The following is a 19,493-nucleotide window of genomic DNA, read 5'->3' as shown; positions in this document are numbered from 1 at the left end:
CAGACTCAGTGTGGTTAACAGCTCCCTCTTACTCTCAGACTCAGTATGGTTAACAACTCCCTCTTACTCTCAGACTCAGCGTTGTATGGGGGATTGTATGATCTATGATCTATGATCTAGAATTCAAAAAGAACTGCTTGGATACACTCTGTGATCCAAGACATGAGCATACACCCATATTGGTAAATATTGGTTCATATAACCTGTTAGAGATTAAATACATCATGAATAAACCACATATATATTTAACTGGCAATCCATATTGTCTTACATTTGAGAAAAATGGTAATTCATGCCTGTTATCCTGAACCTCATGATTTATCGATCTGTCTCCCAATTTGTAAGGCATTTGTGTATTGCTGAACTCGACAGCAGCATTGAACTGAGTAAACATTACTGAAGCGGTGAGCAAGAGGCAGCTGAATGAATTTGTATGAGTCTCCCAGTAAAAGGAAACTGAGAGAACAGACGCAGACATAGTAAGAACTGCCGATGCTGGAGTCAGAGATAATACAGTGTGGAGCTGGAGGAACACAGCAGGCCAGGTAGCATCAGAGAAGCAGGAAAGTTGACGTTTCGGGTCAGGACCATCCTTCAGAAATTTTTGTTCTGGAGGGAGAATGACAGCTTCTTCAAGGTGGACATCCTTGGAAGATGCTTCACCGTGGGGTTATAACTCACTCAGAGATAGTAAGAACTGCCGATGCTGGAGTCTGAGATAACAAGGTATGAAGTTGGAGGAACACAGCAGGCCAGACAGCATCAGAGGAGCAGGAAACCGGATTTTTCGGGTCTGGACCCTTCTTCAGAAATGGGGGAGGGGAAGGGGGCTCTGAAATAAATAGAGGGGGCACGGTGATAGAAGGTGGATAGTGGAGCAGATAGGTGGGAGAGAAGATGGACAGGTCAAGGAGGCGGGGATGAGAGGGCGGGTTGGTCTTGGGATGAGGTAAAGGGTGGGGAGATTTTGAAGCTAGTAAAGTCCGCATTGAGACCATTGGGTTGTAGGGTTCCAAGGCGGAATATGAGGTGATGTTCCTCTAGTTTCCAGGTGGCATCGTTGTGACATTGGAGGAGGCCCAGGATGGACATGTCGTCCAGGGAGTGGGAGGGGGAATTGAAGTGGTTCGCGGCTGGGAGGTGTTGTCATTTGTCGCGAACCGAGCGTAGCTGCTCTACAAAACGGTCTCCAAGCCTCCGCTTGGTCTCACCAATATAGAGGAGGCCACATCGGGAACAGTGTATACATTAGACCACATCAGCGGATGTGCAGGTGAACATCTGTCTGATGTGGAAGGTTTTTTTTGGGGCCTGGGATTGTGGTGAGGGGAGAGGTGTAGCACTTCCTGCAGTTGCAGGGAAAGGTACCGGGGGTGATGGGATTAGTGGGGAGTGTGGAGCGGACGAGGGAGTCACAGAGAGAGCGGTCCCTCCGGAAGGCAGATAAGGGTGGGGAGGGAAATATATCCTTGGTAGTGGGACCAGATTGCAGGTGGCGGAAGTGGCGGAGAATGATGCGTTGAATCCGGATGTTGATGGGGTGATACATGAGGACAAGGGGAATTCTGTCTTTGTTTTTATTGCAGGGAGGGGGGTGTGCGGGCTGAGGTGTGGGAAACGCAAGAGATGCAGTTGAGGGCGTTTTTGACCATGGTGGGGTGAAATTGCCGTCATTGAAAAATGAAGAAATGAGCGAGGGGAAGGGGGCTCTGAAATAAATAGAGACAGGGGAGTTGTGATAGAAGGTGGATAGTGGAGCAGATAGGTGGGAGAGAAGACGGACACGTCAAGGAGGCGGGGATGAAGCTAGTAAAGGTGATTGTAGGTAGGAAGCGGGGGTGGGGGTTGGTCAGTGAAGTGGGAGGTGGCCCGAAATGTCAGCTTTCTTGCTCTTCTGCTGCTGCCTGGCCTGCTGTGTTCCTCCAGCTCCACACCTTGTTAACTTGGATCAGATCTAAGCCTTGCAATCCTGCCACATCCAGTCATGAATGGTGGTGAATGATGAAACAACTCACTGGAGGAGGAGGCTCCACAAATATACCCATCCTCAATGGTGGAAGAGCTCAGCACATCAGTGCAAAATATAAAGCTGAAGCTTTCACAACTATCCACAACCAGAAGTACCAAGTTGATGAACCGTTTCGGCCTCCTCCATTTGTCCTCAGCATTACAGATATCAATCTTCAAACAATTTGATTCACTCCACATGATATCAAGAAACAGTTGGAGACACTGGATACTGTAAAAACTACAGCACCTGACAACATTGCAGCAAATTCAGAATGGAGACCGGTAACAAGTGGTGTTCCACAGTGATCAATCTTAGGTCCTCTGTTGTTTGTAGTATATATAAATGATCTGGAGGAAAATGTGGGTGGTCTGATTAGCAAGTTTGCAGATGACATGAAGATTGGTGGAGTTCTGATAGTGCCAATGATTGTGAAAGGATATAACAGAATTTAGATAGATTGGCGACTTGGGCTCAGAGATGGCAGATGGAGTTTAATCCAGACAAATGTAAGGTGATGCATTTTGGAGGATCAATCTTAGGTGTGAATTATACTGTAAATGGCAGAACCCTTAGGAACATTAACATTCAGACGGATCTGGGTGTGCAGGTCCACAGTTCCCTAAAAGTGGCAACACAGGTAGCCAAGGTGATTAAGAAGGCATATGGCATGTTTGCCTTCATTGCTGGGGCATGGAGTACAAGAGTTGGCAAACCGTGTTGCAGCTTTATAAATCCTTTGTTAGGCCTAATCCATTTGGAGTATTGTGTGTAGTTTTGGTCGTCACAGATTTTGAAGCTTGTGAAGTCCTCATTGATACCACTGGGCTGCAGGGTTCCCAAGCGGAATATGAGGTGCTGTTCCTGCAACCTTTGGGTGGCATCGTTGTGGCACTGCAGGAGGCCCAGGATGGACATGTTGTCTGAGGAATGGGAGGTGGAGTTGAAATGGTTCGTAACTGGGAATCTTGCAGCCCAATGGTATCAATGTGGACTTCACAAGCTTCAAAATCTCCCCTCCCCCGACCGCATCCCAAAACCAGCCCAGCTTGTCCCTGCCTCCCTAACCTGTCCTTCCTCCCACCTATCCCCTCCTCCCAGCTCAAGCCCCACCCCCATCTCCTACCTACTATCCTCATCCTGCCCCCTTGACCCGTCCATCCTCCCTGGACTGACCTATCTCCTCCCTAACCCCCCACCTACACTCGCCTTTGCTGGCTCCATCCCCGCCTCTTTGACCTGTCTGTCTCCTCTCCACCTATCTTCTCCTCTATCCATCTTCTATCCGCCTCCCCCTCTCTCCCTATTTATTTCAGAATCCCCTTCTCCTCCCCCATTTCTGAAGAAGGGTCTAGGCCCGAAACATCAGCCTTCCTGCTCCTCTGATGCTGCTTGGCCTGCTGTGTTCATCCAGCTCTACACCTTGTTATCTCAGATTCTCCAGCATCTGCAGTTCCTACTGTCTCTGAAACATAAGAAGATGGTTGTGGTTGTGGGAAGTCAGTCATCCCAGCTCCAGGATAGCTCTGCATGAGTTTCTCAGGTTTGTGTCTTAGATCCAACCATCTTCAGCGGCATCATCAATAGCCTTCCCTCCATCATAAGTTCAGAAGTGGGGATGTTCACCGATGATTGCACAATGTTCAGCATCATTCTCAACTCCTCAAATACTGAAGTGGTTCATGTTAAAATGCCACAAGATCTGAACAATATCCAGCCTTGGGCTGACAAATGGCAAGTAACATTTGTGCCACACAAATACCAGGCTATAACCATCATCAATAATGGAGAGTCAAACCACTGTCTCTTGATGTTCAATTGTGTTACCGTTACCAAATCCCCAACTATCAACATCCTTGGGGTTATCATTGACCAGAAACTCAGTTGGTCTCACCACATAGACACAGTGGCTACAAAGCAAATCAGAGGCTAGGAACACTGTGGCAAGTAACTCACTTCCTAAATCCCCAAAGCCTGTCTATCATCTACAAGGCACAAGTCAGGAATATGATGGAATACTCCCCACTTGCCTGAATGAGTGCAGCCCTAACAACACTTGAGAAGCTTGAGACCATCCAGGACGAAGCAGCCCACTTGATTGGCACTACATCCACAAGTATCCATTCCCTCTACCACCAACACTCAGTAGCAAAATGTGTACTATCTACAAGATGCACTGCAGAAATTCACCTAAGATCTTCAGACAGTACCTTCCAAACCCACAACCACTTCCATCTGGAAGGACAAGGGCAGCAGACACATGGGAACACCACCACCTTCAAATTCCCCTCCAAGCCACTCATCATCCTGACTTGGAAATATATTGCCATTCCTTCACTGTTGCTGGGTTAAAATCCTGGAATTCCCTCCCCGAGGACATTGTGGGTCAACCCACATTAGGTGGACTGCAGCAGTTCAAGAAGGCAGCTCACCACCGCCTTCTCAAGGGCAACTAGGGACGGGCAATAAATGCTGGCCAGCCAGCAACTGCCACATCCCACAAATAAATAAATAAAATCCTAGGCTAATAGACTAGAAATATATGTTTGAATCCCACCACAGCAAATGGTGAAATTTGTATTACTTAATAGATATGGATGCAGAAGGCTAATCTAATGGTAACCATGTAACCACTGCCTGTTTTCATAAAAACCCATCTGGCTCATAGATGTTCTTTAGAGGAGACAATCTACCATCCTTACCTCATCTGGTTTACATGTGAATGCGGATCAATGTATGACTCCTGGTCTACATGTGAGGCCCGGTCTACACGTGACTTCAGTAATGTGATTGATTCTGAACTGCTCCCTGAACTGAAGTAGTACACTATTCACTTCAAGAGCAATTAGAAATGGATAGCAAACTCTGATCTTGCCAGCGATACCTGCATCCCATCAAAGAATAGAGGGAAAATATCTCCTCCATTTTGGTAGCTGCACTTATGATGACAAAGGCACAGGAATTACTCCAGATGTGGGACTTCAATGTTCATCATCAAATTGTTTTGGAAGCATCACTCCTGACCAAAGTGGCGGAGTGATAGAAGGTGCTATAAATAGTGTTGTTAAGTAGTCATCATAAACATTCAATTTGAGCTCATGAGTGGTAAGTGCCAGGATCTAGTTCCATCAAGAAAGTCTAAGCACCTTGCCACCCGCACAGACAATTGCTGAATCCCCAAGTAATAGTGTCACCATTGACGGGAAATTTAACTGGACAGACACATAACGAATGTGATTATAAAAGGAGATTAGCAGATTGGGCATTCTGATGAGTAACTCATCTCTTGACTCCTCAGAATTTGACTACTAGTTGCAAGGCACAGGTCAGAATTGTGACAGAAACATACCACTTATCTGGGTCAGTGCACCTACAACACTCTAAAGGTTTAACACATTCCAAGCCAAAGCAGTCTTTTGAGTCTTTTGACTGGCAACCCATCCATGCCCTTAAAACTTCAGACTCCCTACCAGCAGTAGCTGCAGAGTGTGCATTTATAAGATGCACTGCAGAAATCTACTAAGCCTCCTTAAATGCAGCTTCCGAATGTGCAACCTTCACCCTGAGAAGGACAAGGGCAGCATAAGCCTAGGAATACCATACATGTAAGTAATGTTTGAAATTATAACTAATGTGACTGGGCATCATAATCATCTGTCTCTCATTGCCGCTGGGGTCAAAGTCCTGGAACTCTCCCTATAACAACACTGCAGAAGTACATTTACCCCATAACTGCAATGGTTCAAGAAGACAGCTCAGCATCACTGGAGCTGGCTAGCTCAGTTGGCTGGATAGCTAGCTTGCCATGCAGTGTATGGCCAACAGTGCAAGTTCAATCTTTGTACTGTCTGAGGTTACCATGGAGGTCCTACTTTCTCAACATTGGCCCTCATCTGGGGTGTGGTTACTGTCAGGTTAAACCACTACCAGTCATTTCTCTCTAATGAGTGAGTGGGATTATGGTGACTTTATATTTATCATCACCACCTCTCCAAGGGCAAGTGTTCTGGGCAATAACTGTTAGCCTTCCCAGTGGTGACCACCTCCTATAAAAGTTATTTTTGAAGTGTCCTTACATTAATGTTGCAACTGTAGTGTAAATATACTCTAATGCAAGTTGTTTACGTCATTGCAGAGCAGATATATTGACGGTGGTGACTATTGTAAGGTATTTTGTTATTTCCATAAGACCATAAGACCATAGGACATAGGAGCAGAAATTAGGCCATTCGGTCCACCGAGTCTGCTCCGTCATTCAATCATGGCTGATAAGTTCCTCAAACCCATTCTCCTGCTTTCTCCCCATAACCCTTGATCCTCTTAATAATCAAGAACCTATCTATCTCAGTCTTAAATGTACTCAATGACCTGGCCTCCACAGCCTTCTGCGGCAGTGAATTCCATAGATTCACCACTCTCTGGCTGAAAAAGTTTCTCCTTATTTCCATTCTAAAAGGTCTTCCCTTTTCTCTAAGGCTGTGCCCTCGGGTCCTAGACTCTTCTACTAATGGAAGCATCTTCCCAACATCCACTTTGTCCAGGCCATTCAGTATTCTGAAAGTTTCAATTAGATCACCCCTCATCCGTCTAAACTCCAATGAGTATAGTCCCAGAGTTCTCAAACATTCCTCATATGTTAAGCTTTCCATTCCTGGGACCATTCTCATGAACGTCCTCTGAACCCACTCCAGGGCCAGTACATCCTTCGTGAGATATGGGGCCCAAAACTGCACACAACACTCCAAATGTGGCCTGACCAGAGCCTTATAAATCCTCAGTAGTACATCCCTGCTTTTATATTCAAGTCCTTTCAAAATAAATGCCAACATTGCATTTGCCTTCCTGACTACTGACTCAACCTGCAAGTTTACCTTGAAAGAATCCTGGACTAGAAATCCCAAGTCTCTTTGCACTTCAGACTTCTGAATTTTCTCGCCATTTAGAAAATAGTCCATGTTTTTATTTTTCTTACCAAAGTGCATGACCTCACACTTTCCCACGTTGTACTCCATCTGCCACTTCTTTCCCCACTCTCCTAACCTGTCCAATTCTTTCTGCAGCCTCCCCACCTCCTCAATACTACCTGTCCCTCTACCTATCTTTGTATCATCTGCAAACTTAGCCAGAATGCCCACAGTTCCTTCATCTAGGTCATTAATGTACAAAATGAAAAGCTGTGGTCCCAGCACTGACCCTTGCGGAATACCACTTGTCACCAGCTGCCATCCTGAGAAAGACCCCTTTATCCCTACTCTCTGCTTTCTGCCAGACAGCTAATCTTCTATCCATGCTAGGACCTTGCCTCTAACACCATGGGCCCTTATCTTACTCAGCAGCCTCATGTGTGGCACCTTATCAAAGGCCTTTTTGAAGTCCAGGTAGATAACATCCATTGGCTCTCCTTGGTCTACCCTGCTCATTACTTCCTCAAAGAATTCCTGTACATTTGCCAGGCATGACCTTCTCTTGATGAAACCATGCTGACTTTGCCCTATTTTACTATATACTTCCAAATATTCAGCAATCTCATCCTTTACAACGGACTCCAAAATCTTATTCATGACGGAGGTTAGGCTAATCAGCCTGTACTTTTCTGTTATTTCCGTGGTGTTAGATTGTTGTAAGGCATTTTGCTTTCTGTACATTGCATGATGCAAAATATTTTTTTATTTCACTGCTCTCTAATGTGTCTTGCATTTGCAAGATAAAAGATAAAAGATAAGCAACTGTGAGATAGGTCAACGCCCAGAACTTCTAACTGGGTGATATGAAAATGAAGCTGTGCAGAAGTAGAAGGTCCTGATTGAATACATAGGAGCTAGGACAGAATTAACAAAAACAGACATTGCTGGAAAAAATCAGCAGAACTGGCAGCATCGGTGGAGAGAAATCAGGGTTAACGTTTCAGGACCAGTGACCCTTCCTCGGAACTGATGGTAGCTAGGGGAAAATTGTTTTTTATGCAGAAGATAAGGTGGGGGGTGGGGGTAAGGAGTAAATGGTAGGTGGAGATACAGCCAAAACCAACTTTCTCCGAGCTTTCTGAGGAAGGGTCACTGGACACGGACGCACACAGACACACACACAGACACACACAAACACTCACTCTAGGGGCCCAGGTTCGAAATCTGCCACAGTGGATGGTGGAATTTAAATTCGATAAAATATCTGGAATTAAAAATGTAATGATAACCGTGAATCCATTGTCAATTGTTGGAAAAACTCATCTGCTTCATTAATGCCCTTTAGGGAAGGAAACTGCCATCCTTACCTGGTCTGGCCTACATGTGACTCCAGACTCTTAACTGCCTTCTGGGCAATTAGGGATGAGCAATAAATGCTGCCTAGCCAACAATGCCCTCATCCCATGAATAAATAAAAAAAAATGTCAAGACATATCATGAAAGTGGTATCTCACACATACAGACACATCTGTAGAAACTGACTAGCTAATAGCCATCCAGGGATGTGAACAGTGGTCATCTCACCTGAGTGGATCACAATTATTTTAGCATTTAACTAGCGGCAGCCCTCTACTGAGGGCAGGGTATGATCACATGGTGTGTTTAATAACCTAATTGAATGACCTTGATTTGAGGTATTGCTGTATATGCCAAGGACATGGTTCAAGGAGGTGCAAAAAAAGTGCAGCCTTCAAGGACGTACTGGCTGTGATTGGAAATGTGATCTGGTCAATAACGGGAAGACATGAAGGAGGATTCATTGATGCAGTGCCAATCAGTAACAGGTTCTTGTACAGCAACATACCAAGCAACTGGTGTTGTGAGTATATGCTGTTGTTTGGTGGGTTAAAAAAGGGTTAATGCACTGAGTGTAAGTTGCTTTCATCATTGTGCTTTATGTTATTGATAGCAAGGTATGGTGAAGAGGAGCTTTGAAAGTAAAGAGACCACCCTTATCCCACCACTTTGATTTACATTATCGTTCATGACACGAATAATTAAGTATCTTTCTAAATTAAAGATGATAAGTTTGAAAAATTCTTTACGACAGGTTACACATTTTGTTTTTGATACATTCTGTCCAATGAATAATGAAGATAATGTGATTTAATCTATTGGCTAAGGAATAAATATTGGCAATGACAGCAGGGAAAGTTCCTTTTTTCTTCAAAGGGTATTAAGGCATCTTTCACAGTATCTGAGAGGTCTTGGCTTCATTTCTGACGACTCTGATAGTCAGCACTCACACAGCAACGCGCAGAAATATCACTCTACATTACATGGTCAAATGCACGTAGTATGTCTCAAAACTCTTGACTCTTCTGACTCAGAAGCGAACATTCCCAATGCTACCACAACGCTAAGGCATACATAGAAATAAAACGAAGAACTGCGGCTGCCCAAGATCTGAAACAAAAATGGAAGTGACCAGCAACTCAGAACGTCTTGACAAGTTAACATTGGGTTTCTCTGCACAGATGCTGCCAGACCTGCTGAGTGTCTCCAGCACGCTTTGCTCTTTGTAAAGCGTATATGATTGTCCATTTGAAACCGCATGTGGTCAAATTCTGCTACGACTGTAGTCCACAGCATTAAGCGGTTTGATTTAACATAGACACGGCTGTTATAAATGGCACATTTGCAAGACCATGCAAAATGTCACAGGCAGGAGAAGAGCTTTGAGTTAATAACGTATTAGATGGTTCAGAAAAGCCTGCACTCCAGCAAATTAGTGGTTCAAAGGCCTTTCTCAATGGCATCCTTCTGTTTATAAAGCTGAGCTGGGTAGACAATGGCCTAGTGGTACTTTTGCTGGACTGTTAGTCCAGACATCCAGGTAATGTTCTGGGGACCTGGGTTCAAATCCCACCATGGCAGATAGTGAAATTTGAATTCAATAAATATCTGGAATTAACAGTCTAATGATTGCTGGTTGTTGGAAAAACCCATCTGGTTCATGAAAGGAAAGGAAACTGCCATCCTTACCTGGTCTGGCCTAAATGTGACTCCAGACCCGCAACAAAGTGGTTGATTCATAACTGCCCTCTGGGCAATTAGGGATGGGTAATAAATGCTGGCCTGGCCAGCAATGCCTCTTCCCATGAGTGAACAAATAAAGAGCTCATTGCAAAATACTGCAAATGAATGCAGCAGAAAGTGAAACATTGATAAAAGTTCAAAGAATGGAAATGCTGGGGCCAAAATGTACTGGATCCAATTCACATGATTAAAAATAAGTAGGGTTGCAGTTGGCCCTTAAGTGAAGTGTGAGACATATTGCTGAACGGCATGAAATGCATGAAGTTAAATGAATCATGCATTGTTAATTTTAAGAGCAAAACTGTTGTGTCTGTTCAAATAAACAAAAACTCTTACCATTAATTGCAAGTTTGTGTGTGATATGAAATTTTAACATGGTCCCATTAAATACAAGGCAGGTCCAGCTTCTGTTATGTTGTCCAATCTTTGGAATAAGCAATGACAGGCTGTTGTTTGCTTCACCCGAGAGATTGAAATGTTTTTCTTTAACAAGAACTTTCCTGTCGTTATCCATCCAAGCAAGCCTTGTTGCATTACAGACATGAGAAACAGAACATTTAAGTTCAACATTGTCTCCAACAGTCAGAGGGCAAGAGGGAACAACTGTCACTGGAACAAAAAGAAATTGTATTTTCAGTAAGAAGAATTTCACAATGGTTTAGCCTTACAATCTCGATTTTTTGTACTAAACTAATTCAAAGAATTTTTCATAATTTTAAAGCCTTAGGCCTTTCATCCATTCTCAGCATTGCACCCTTCAGCAGTTGTGTACAATTAGTTTAGAGACTAATTTCATATATTGGAGACATATGATGAGGGCAGCAGCTATCAATGCTGACATTTGACAGAGTTTAAAGAATTTCAACTCAGTTCATGTTGCCATGACCAGGTGAAAGGAATTGGCTCCCTCTTTTTAACCTATTTTCAGTCAATTGCAACAACTATTTTTATTTCTTTTGATCATGCAGCTACCACATGTCAATTAAACTTTAGTACTAGCCAGCATTGTGATCAGACTTCAAAATGAACTGCATTTGCTGTAAAGCAGAGAGATATTTGGCGGTTATGGGAAATTATCATTTATAAATGCAAGATTTCTTTTCCTGCTATAACCACACAGGATGCCTGGAGTGTCCCTCCAGAAACAGCAGAAATGTACACCTATTGTAACAGGGTTTATTCTGTTGTGTCCCACCCGAGGTACCACAGGAAATTGATGGAGTTTGTGATTTACTTTAACCCTGCTGCAGTGAAATTCTTGGACATACCTTGGCTGGTGATCAGTTTAATTTTCACTGCTTCCATTGTGTCCATGGTACATGTGTAAGTTCCTGCATCTTCAAACTGCACAGGAAAAATCTGTAGAGGGAAGCTCATCCCATCAAACTGTTTCAGGATGACTCGATTCTGAATCTTTGAGATGCTTGCGTTCCCCTTGTCCTTATTATCAGTAGAGATGATGTTGATTCTTATATGATTGTATATTTCCAAAATCCACATGGACTCATTGTACTTCGACTTACATCTGCAGTTCAGGTTCAGTGAATTATTTTCAAAGATTGGCCAATAACTTGTATACCGCCTACCAAAATCAGCTGAAACAGAGGGATGGAAAAAGAATGATAGAAACATAGATAAAGAGGGTGGCAACCATCAGTTGTCATTACCAGTATAAAAGAAAATTGCTTTAAAATATTCCAAATGTTCACTTAGGTGGGACCATCTGATGAAGCATTTAGTACAATTGAGAAGTGATAAGTGCAGTTGACAAGAGAGGGGAGAGGAGCAAGAAAGAGAGAGAAAGAGAGAGAGAGCATCCTTTCTACAATAGATTTGAGCTTTGATCTCTATCCACATTAAATAATAGCATTAATTTCAGGTCTATTACATCGCCTAACACAATGAAGTACATGAAATTTAGAATTCCATAAGATTCCCGATGGTGAACAACAAATCAAACAAATCAAACTTAGAACAAGCACAAGGATGTGTAGCAGCAGACACTCAAAATACACTGTCAGCAATGGCATTATTGTGAAAACAATGTTTTCAATTACATTGCATCTCACTTACCTTTTTGTTCCCATTGACCTGCTGCTCTCCCTCTTTCAAAGCAGGACCTAATCCAAAATTACTATCACCACCAGCGCCAAAGCCAATACTGACAACAAAACTAATACCATAAAACTGCACATAAACACCACAAACAACATGATCGAAACACCATCAGCAACAGCATCGGAACCAGCAATATCATCAGCATTTGTAACAAAGTCACCAACAGAGCCAGCACCAGAATCAAAACCAATACCAGAGCCAGAACACACACAAAAGAATAAACACAAGAACTAGCATCAAAGAGAACACTCAAACCAATACCAGCGCCAGCTCCAGAAACAGCACCAACACCTAAACCAGCATTATTTCACAGCAAACGACAGTAGCAACACCAAAATCTGAATTAACATAAACATCAGAACAAACGCCATTACCAACACCAACACTCGACCTCGCGTCAACTCCAGAAACATAGCTAGCACCTGATCTTTGATCACCATCACAGCAGTAGCAGTAACTTCCTCCTGATAGTTCTATTCTCCTACAAATGGTAAGATGGAACATTTTTCAGCTCATTCAAACTTCACAAGCATGATAGCTGATTCAAGATTGGTGCATAAGTATGGTTCATTTACTGATCTAAACACAACAATCAGGAAACAAGCTTTTCCAGTCTTCCAGGAATAGGGAGTTTGTAGTGCTCGGAGAGGTCTTCACATTACATAGACGCAAGGATGGAGATGCAGGGAGGCCTAAACATGTTTGTCTGTGGGATTTGGTATGTAGATTACATTGTGGCACAGCATATCAAAGATACTCTTCAGAAACAATGATACTTTAGTGATTAACACTTACTGCAAAGTAGACCTTGTACTTACAGGTGCTGAAGGTCAATTCAATTGGAACAGAATGAACAGTTCTTCCATTATCTTGTATTTCACATGCATATTGTTCAGCATCATCTACTTGACTATCTTTTAATATCAGATAGACGGTGTTATTCAGTTGGATCTGATTGGTGTTGTTCATCCTGTTCTGCTGAGATGGGGCTCTGGATTTCAATTGGAGAGTGACTGTATCAGCAAGTCTGGAAATGGTACAGCTGAGGGAGACATCACTGCCTAGAAATGGATAGCGAGGATCTCGGTCAACTGTGTTAAAAGAAAAATGAGAAAGGGAATAATGTAACAAAAAGCAACTGGTGCAATCACAGTTGAATCACAGTGACAAGTGAGGTTAAAATTCAGTTTCTTCCTTGTTATGCTAATCTCATCCGTTCGGATGAAATAATGAATACCTAGCAATGATAAAGAAAAATAAGGCCTCAGAAGGACTCCAAATTTGGCCAGTCCCACATGCTACTCAAACACTCTGTCAACTATCTTCCTAATTCTTCCTTGAACTTGATTACGCAGGTCAGTAAAACCATGGGATTTTTGAATCATTATTGATGGAACCTTATTAACCATCACATAGGACATCCTCATATGAATTCCTGCTATATGAACCTGCCCCAAATAGCATGGATCCATAAAATCAGCCTTCATACATACACAGGGAATGTTTGAGAAAACCAGCAGGCCTGGCAGCAACTGCGGAGAGAGAAACAGAATTCATGTTTTGACTCCAGTATGACTCTGCTTGGGAACTGAAGCATTCTGAAGAATTATTTCAGCTCCAGATTATTATTCTGGAAATTGAATTGAATTGAAATTATTGTTTGCTATCACCCTCTTTCTCACTGAATTTTACAATTGTGCCACAGAACAGTTGGAAACTAGAGTCATAGAGCTACACTAGACACCAGAAATTCCTGAAGGAAAAGTCAAGGCCACTTCAGCCTTCGGTTTCCTCTTCTGATTGCCATCTTGGACACTTGGCACCGACATTTCAGCGCAAGCTCCAGCAGCAGATGCATATACCCCACATCCATGCATCCAACATGGACCAGTCTCTCCATGCCATCCTGGCACATGATGATGCACTTGTGCTCACCCAAAACATCAACTTTCCTGCTCCTCTGACGCTGCCTGCCCTGTTGTATTCCTCCAGCTCCATACTGTGTTGTCTCTGGCTCCAGTATCTGTAGTTCTTGCTATCTCTGTACATTTCTGTGCCATAACACTGGACCTTGGGGTGCTCTACCTCATTTATAGGTTGCTACAAGAACACTTTGGGCACAGGGACTGGCACCCAGTGCACAGATTGGACCAGGTTGCATTGGAGTAGAACCTGTTGGACTTGGAGCTATGATGGGGCCTTACTTGCAGGTGGCATTAGCATCCAGAAGGTGCACGCACACTCGGTGTGTCCTCACCAGAGGTAAATGCACCGGGCTCAGCTTGAACTGTCACAGGGTTAAGAGCAGTTGTGTAAGGCCTAGCCACCCTGGAGCACATGGAGAGACTTCTGTGGGGCCAAGAATGTGGTACCTCCTCCGGCTGAGTGCCCACTGGCACTGCCTTGTCTCCTTGTGAGGAAGAGGCAGCTGGAGTGAGGTCAAGGTCCATCACACTCTTCCCCCCGCAACCAACACTCCCACCCCCCACCTCCCACCAGTCACCTTGCATAAAAGCCACCATTATTCAGCCTCTTTCAGTTCTGAAGCAAATTCGTATCAGACTTAAAACATTAACTCTGTTTTTCTCTCTGCAGATGTAGGCAGACCTGCTGAATTTCACCGGCACTTTGTGTCTTTTTTTCAGACTTCCAGCATCCATAGTATTTTGCTTTTGTTTAAGGGAGAGCTAGGTATTGACAACACACCAAAGGGAGTTGGTCCACAGTTTCCAGATGCATTGCAAACCAGCTTCTAGCCAACTGAGCTAACTGAGCCCCAACACTCAGATTGGTGATATTCCTGTGACTGTGTATCTGCAAAAAACAGCTTTCAGCCATAGAATGACAAAAGGAACCTGATAGAAATGCTTAGCTTTCCTTATCATCACAAAGTAGATTTTAGGGCAGTATTTAATATAAGTGTTTACAGTTGCAGTGGGTTTCTTCTCCACAAGCTATGGAAAAAGTATAATTGTATCGTTAAGAATGGAGTCTATCTTGTCCAATTCTTAAACATTTTCCTACTCACCTTTGATAGCAAATATTTCATACTGTTTCAGTATTCTCTCCTCAGGTTCTGTCTGTCGACAGGTAAATAATCCAGCTGCTTCAAGCACATTTTCAATAGTAAGATCAAGAGAGTGATTTCTCAGGTGGAATTTGGTTTTACTGTTTTGCATAACTTGATAAACTTGCTCGGTTTTCCATTCTAGGCCTTTGGCCTTCATTCTGACCAATGTCTTTGTGGTCAATTGTTGATGGTGAGGGGTCCATTCCCATAAAATGGTGCCCCGGGCAGGAATATCTGATCCATTAAGAACAATACCTTTTGTTCCCCCTGAAAAGTATATCCTAATGGGGCCATCTGCAAGAAACAGAAACATTTCAGGGCAACACAATTAACTCACAAAACAGAATAATAAAAACAGAAATGAAAACAGAAAAGTAAAAATACTTTCTGTCCAAACAACAAAATTGATTGAAAGATTTCAACTGGCTTCCTCAGCAATTTTTAATAAGAATGGAATTGATTTTCAGTCTCCTTGAGTTGTAATTAAGCAGTAAGATCATTCGCTGATGTGGTGCAGTCTTTACTCTGAAATGGATTCAGAATGGGTACAGCACAGGAGGAGGGCATTTATCCATCATAGCTGTGTCAGATCTCTAAATCAATGATTCAATCAGTGCCATTCTCCTCCTTTCCCCGCCTTCTCCCCATGGAACTTCACTTGCTTTTTGGTTAAAAATCCCACTTCCGCTTGAAAGTCTCGATTGTACGTGCTTCCATCACAATCCCAGGCAGTGCATTTCAGATCTTAATCACATGAAGAAGTTCCTCCTCATGTGACCACTGCATTTCTTTTATGCCAATTACTCAAACCTATATTCTCTCATTTGTTCCAGTCCATTATGATTTTGAATAACTATAACATTTCCTCTCAACCTTTACTTCATCAAGGAAAGCAATTTCAACTTCCCCATTCTGTCTATTTGAATTTCAGTAACTTAGAGACAGTGAGGACTGCAGGTGCTGGAAGATAGAGTCAATAAATGTGGAGCTGGAAGAGCACAGCACATCAGAGAGTATCGGAAGAGCAGGAAAGTCAATGTTTCGGGCTGAAGCCCTTCGTCAGTCCTGACGAAGGGTTTCCACCCAAAACGTTGAATTTCCTGCTCCTCGAATGCTGTCTGACCTGCTGTGCTTTTCCAGCTCCACATTTATTGACTCTGTCTGTATGAATAAAGTTCCTCACCCAAGAACAATTCGCATGAACATTTTCTGCACTTACTCTATCTTTCCCAAAATGTGACACACACAACTGCGCACAATATTCTAGTTGAGGACAAACAAAACATTTTATCAAAGTTTAACATGAGCCCCGAGCCCTCATTAATAAAGCCAAAGATACTGCATGCTTTATTAGCTGCTCTCAGGATGTCCTGTCACCCTCAATTATTTCTGCCCCGATCCACTTTTGGAATTGTATGTTTTATTTCCAAATATATGAATTAGGAACAGACGTAGGGCATTTTGCCCTTCAAGTCTGCTCCACTGTTCAAAAAGATTGTGGCTGATGTCCTTGTGTTCCGTATTCCACATTGTCATCTATCCTTGATAACTTTTGATTTCCTGGCCTAACAAGAATCAATGTACAAAAAAAATAGAATTGCTGGAGAACATCAGCAAGTCTAGCAGCATTCGTGGAGAGAAAACAAAGTTAAAGTTTCGAGTCCAGTGATCCTTCCTCAGAAGAAGGGGTTCTGACTCAAAACATTAACTGTTTAAATCCACAGATACTGCCAGACTTCCTGATATTCTCCAGTTACTTCTATTTTTGCTTCTTTCAGACCTCCAGCATCCGCAGTTCTTTGTTTTGTTATATGTGAGTCTATACACTTCTGCCTTAAATATATTCAATTACCCACCTTTGTTTCTTCTCTATTTCTAAAACAGAGTTCCAAAGTCATTTAATCCAACTTTTAGACTCTCTCTCTTCATTGTACCTACCAAAGTAAACCACTTAGCTTCTTTGCCTTGAACTACACCCGCAACTTGTTCACCTTTTCCACCAAGTTTGCCATATCTTTTTGAAGTTCTGTGCCCATCACAGTTCATATTGTTTCTAAGTTTTGAGTCATCCTCAATTTTTTAAATGTTGCCCTATATGCCAAGATCTATATTATTAATATATCTCAGGAATGACAGGAGTACCAATACCTTTCTCTGGGATAATCCACGACAAATCCTCCTCCAGTCAGAAAGACGTCCATTAATCACTAGCCTCTAGAACATAGAACATGGAACAATACAGCACAGTACAGGCCCTTTGGCCCATGATGTTGTGCCAACCTATTATCCAACTCTAAGATCAAACTACCCTGCATACCCTACATTTATTATCATCCATGTGCCTATCCAAGAGTCGCTTAAATGTCCCTAATATATCTGACTCCACTACTACCGCCGGCAGTGCATTCCACGCACCCACCACTCTCTGTTTAAAGAACCTACCTCTGACATCTCCCCTATACCTTCCTCCAATCACCTTAAAATTATGCCCCCTCATAATAGTCATTTCCGTCCTGGGAAAAAGTCTCTGGCTATCCACTCTATCTATGCCTCTCATCATCCTGTACACCTCTATCAAGTCACCTCTCATCCTTTTTCGCTCCAATGAAAAAAGTCCTAGCTCCCTCAATCTTTCCTCATAAGACCTGCCCTCCAGCCCAGGCAGCATCCTGGTAAATCTCCTCTGCACCCTCTCTAAAGCTTCCACATCTTTCCTATAATGAGGCGACCAGAACTGAACACAATATTCCAAGTGTGGTCTAACCAGGGTTTTATAGAGCTGCAGCATAACCTCATGGCTCTTAAACTCAATCCCCCTGCCAATGAAAGCCAATATACCATACACCTTCTTAACAACCCCATCAACTTGGGTGGCAACTTTGAAGGATTTATGGACATGGACCCCAAGGTCCGTCTGTTCCTCCACACTGCCAAGAATCCTGCCATTAACCCTGTATTCCGCATTCAAATTCGACCTTCCAAAATGAATCACTTCACACTTTTCCGGGTTGAATTCCATCTGCCACTTCTTTGCCCAGCTCTGCATCCTGCCAATGTCCCGCTGCAACCTACAACAGCCCTCACGCTGTCCACAACTCCACCAACCTTCATGTCATCAGCAAACTTATTAACCCACCCTTCCACTTCCTCATACAAGTCATTTATAAAGATCACAAAGAGCAGGGGCCCCAGAACAGATCCCTGTGGAACACCACTGGGCACCGAGCTCCAGGCTGAATCCTTTCCATCGACTACCACCCTCTGTCTTTTATTGGACAGCCAATTTTGTATCCAGACAGCCAAATTTCCCTGATATAACAAGGTGTAGGTGTACAGAATCTCAGATTTTCCAGCATCTGCAGTTCCTACTATCTCTGAGCCAAATTTCCCTGAATCCCGTGCCTCCTTTTTTTTTCAAATGCCTTGCTAAAACCCATATACACCACATACACTGCTCAACCTTCATCCATGTGTTTTGTCACATCCTCAAAGAATTCAACAAGGCTTGTGAGGCATGACCTGCCCCTCACAAAGCCATGTTGACTATTTCTAATCAAACTGTGCTTTTCCAAATAATTATAAATTCAATCTCTCAGAATCCTCTCCCCCACCACCACAGAAGCAAGACTCACTGGTCTGTAATTCCCAGGATTATCCCAATTCCCTTTCTTGAACAAGGGAATAATATTTGCCACCCTCCAATCATCTGATACTAATCCAGTGGACAGTGTTTACTGTCACTCAGCTACTTTCCTTTTTATTCATCCCAATCTAGCTGCACTATTCTTATAAATCTCAAGATATGCTTACCGTGGATGTTAACACAGCTGTGTAGCAGAGCAACAAAATATATCAGCCCTCTCAACATTGTGGCAACTTGACCCTTTGCTTGTTGCCGTCTTCGTGTGCAACTGAAATGTTCTGACTGGTGCAAACATCTGTGACAGTCAGTAATCTCACAGGATGCAATCTATTATCTTACTTCCACATTCAGTTTACCACATCAAGATGTATCTTTTTTAAAATTACAATAACACAAACTCTCAGGTCAAGCGTCTTGATCTCTGAGACATAGCTATTACACAACAGAGTGAATAATGATATGGAAGTCTGCTGGGAGAATCCCAGCTTTTGTCAGGGTTCACTGGTGAGAAAGGTTCTGAAGAAGGATTTGCCAGCAATTTCTGCTTTTTTGTTCACTAGTTAGAAAGTTTGATATCTGCATTTTCCAAACAGCAACAATGAAGGTGTTAAATCTTTTTGTGCTGAATGCTCAAAATAATCACACCTCAGC

The 19,493-nt window shown here is 43.0% G+C and overlaps 1 protein-coding gene across 1 annotated transcript in view; it reads right to left on the bottom strand.

The window, feature by feature from the left end:
* LOC109927710 overlaps window positions 1-19,099 on the bottom strand; it is a 30,351-nt gene extending 11,252 nt beyond the window's left edge. Inside the window, exons 1-5 of the mRNA XM_020527702.2 lie at window positions 19,010-19,099; window positions 15,158-15,493; window positions 12,948-13,220; window positions 11,280-11,606; window positions 10,348-10,620 (exon numbers count right to left, since the gene is read on the bottom strand). Of these exons, the coding sequence (XP_020383291.1) occupies window positions 10,348-10,620; window positions 11,280-11,606; window positions 12,948-13,220; window positions 15,158-15,493; window positions 19,010-19,067 (1,267 nt within the window). The 5' untranslated portion in view covers window positions 19,068-19,099. The remainder of the gene's footprint in view (window positions 1-10,347; window positions 10,621-11,279; window positions 11,607-12,947; window positions 13,221-15,157; window positions 15,494-19,009) is intronic.
* Window positions 19,100-19,493: the final 394 nt, after the last annotated feature.

The sequence above is a fragment of the Rhincodon typus genome, chromosome 12 (genome assembly GCF_021869965.1).
Source record: "Rhincodon typus isolate 14 chromosome 12, sRhiTyp1.1, whole genome shotgun sequence".
Taxonomy (NCBI): domain Eukaryota; kingdom Metazoa; phylum Chordata; class Chondrichthyes; order Orectolobiformes; family Rhincodontidae; genus Rhincodon; species Rhincodon typus.
The sequence above is the reverse complement of the archived record's forward strand: the minus strand, read 5'-3'. Positions and strand labels throughout refer to the sequence as shown.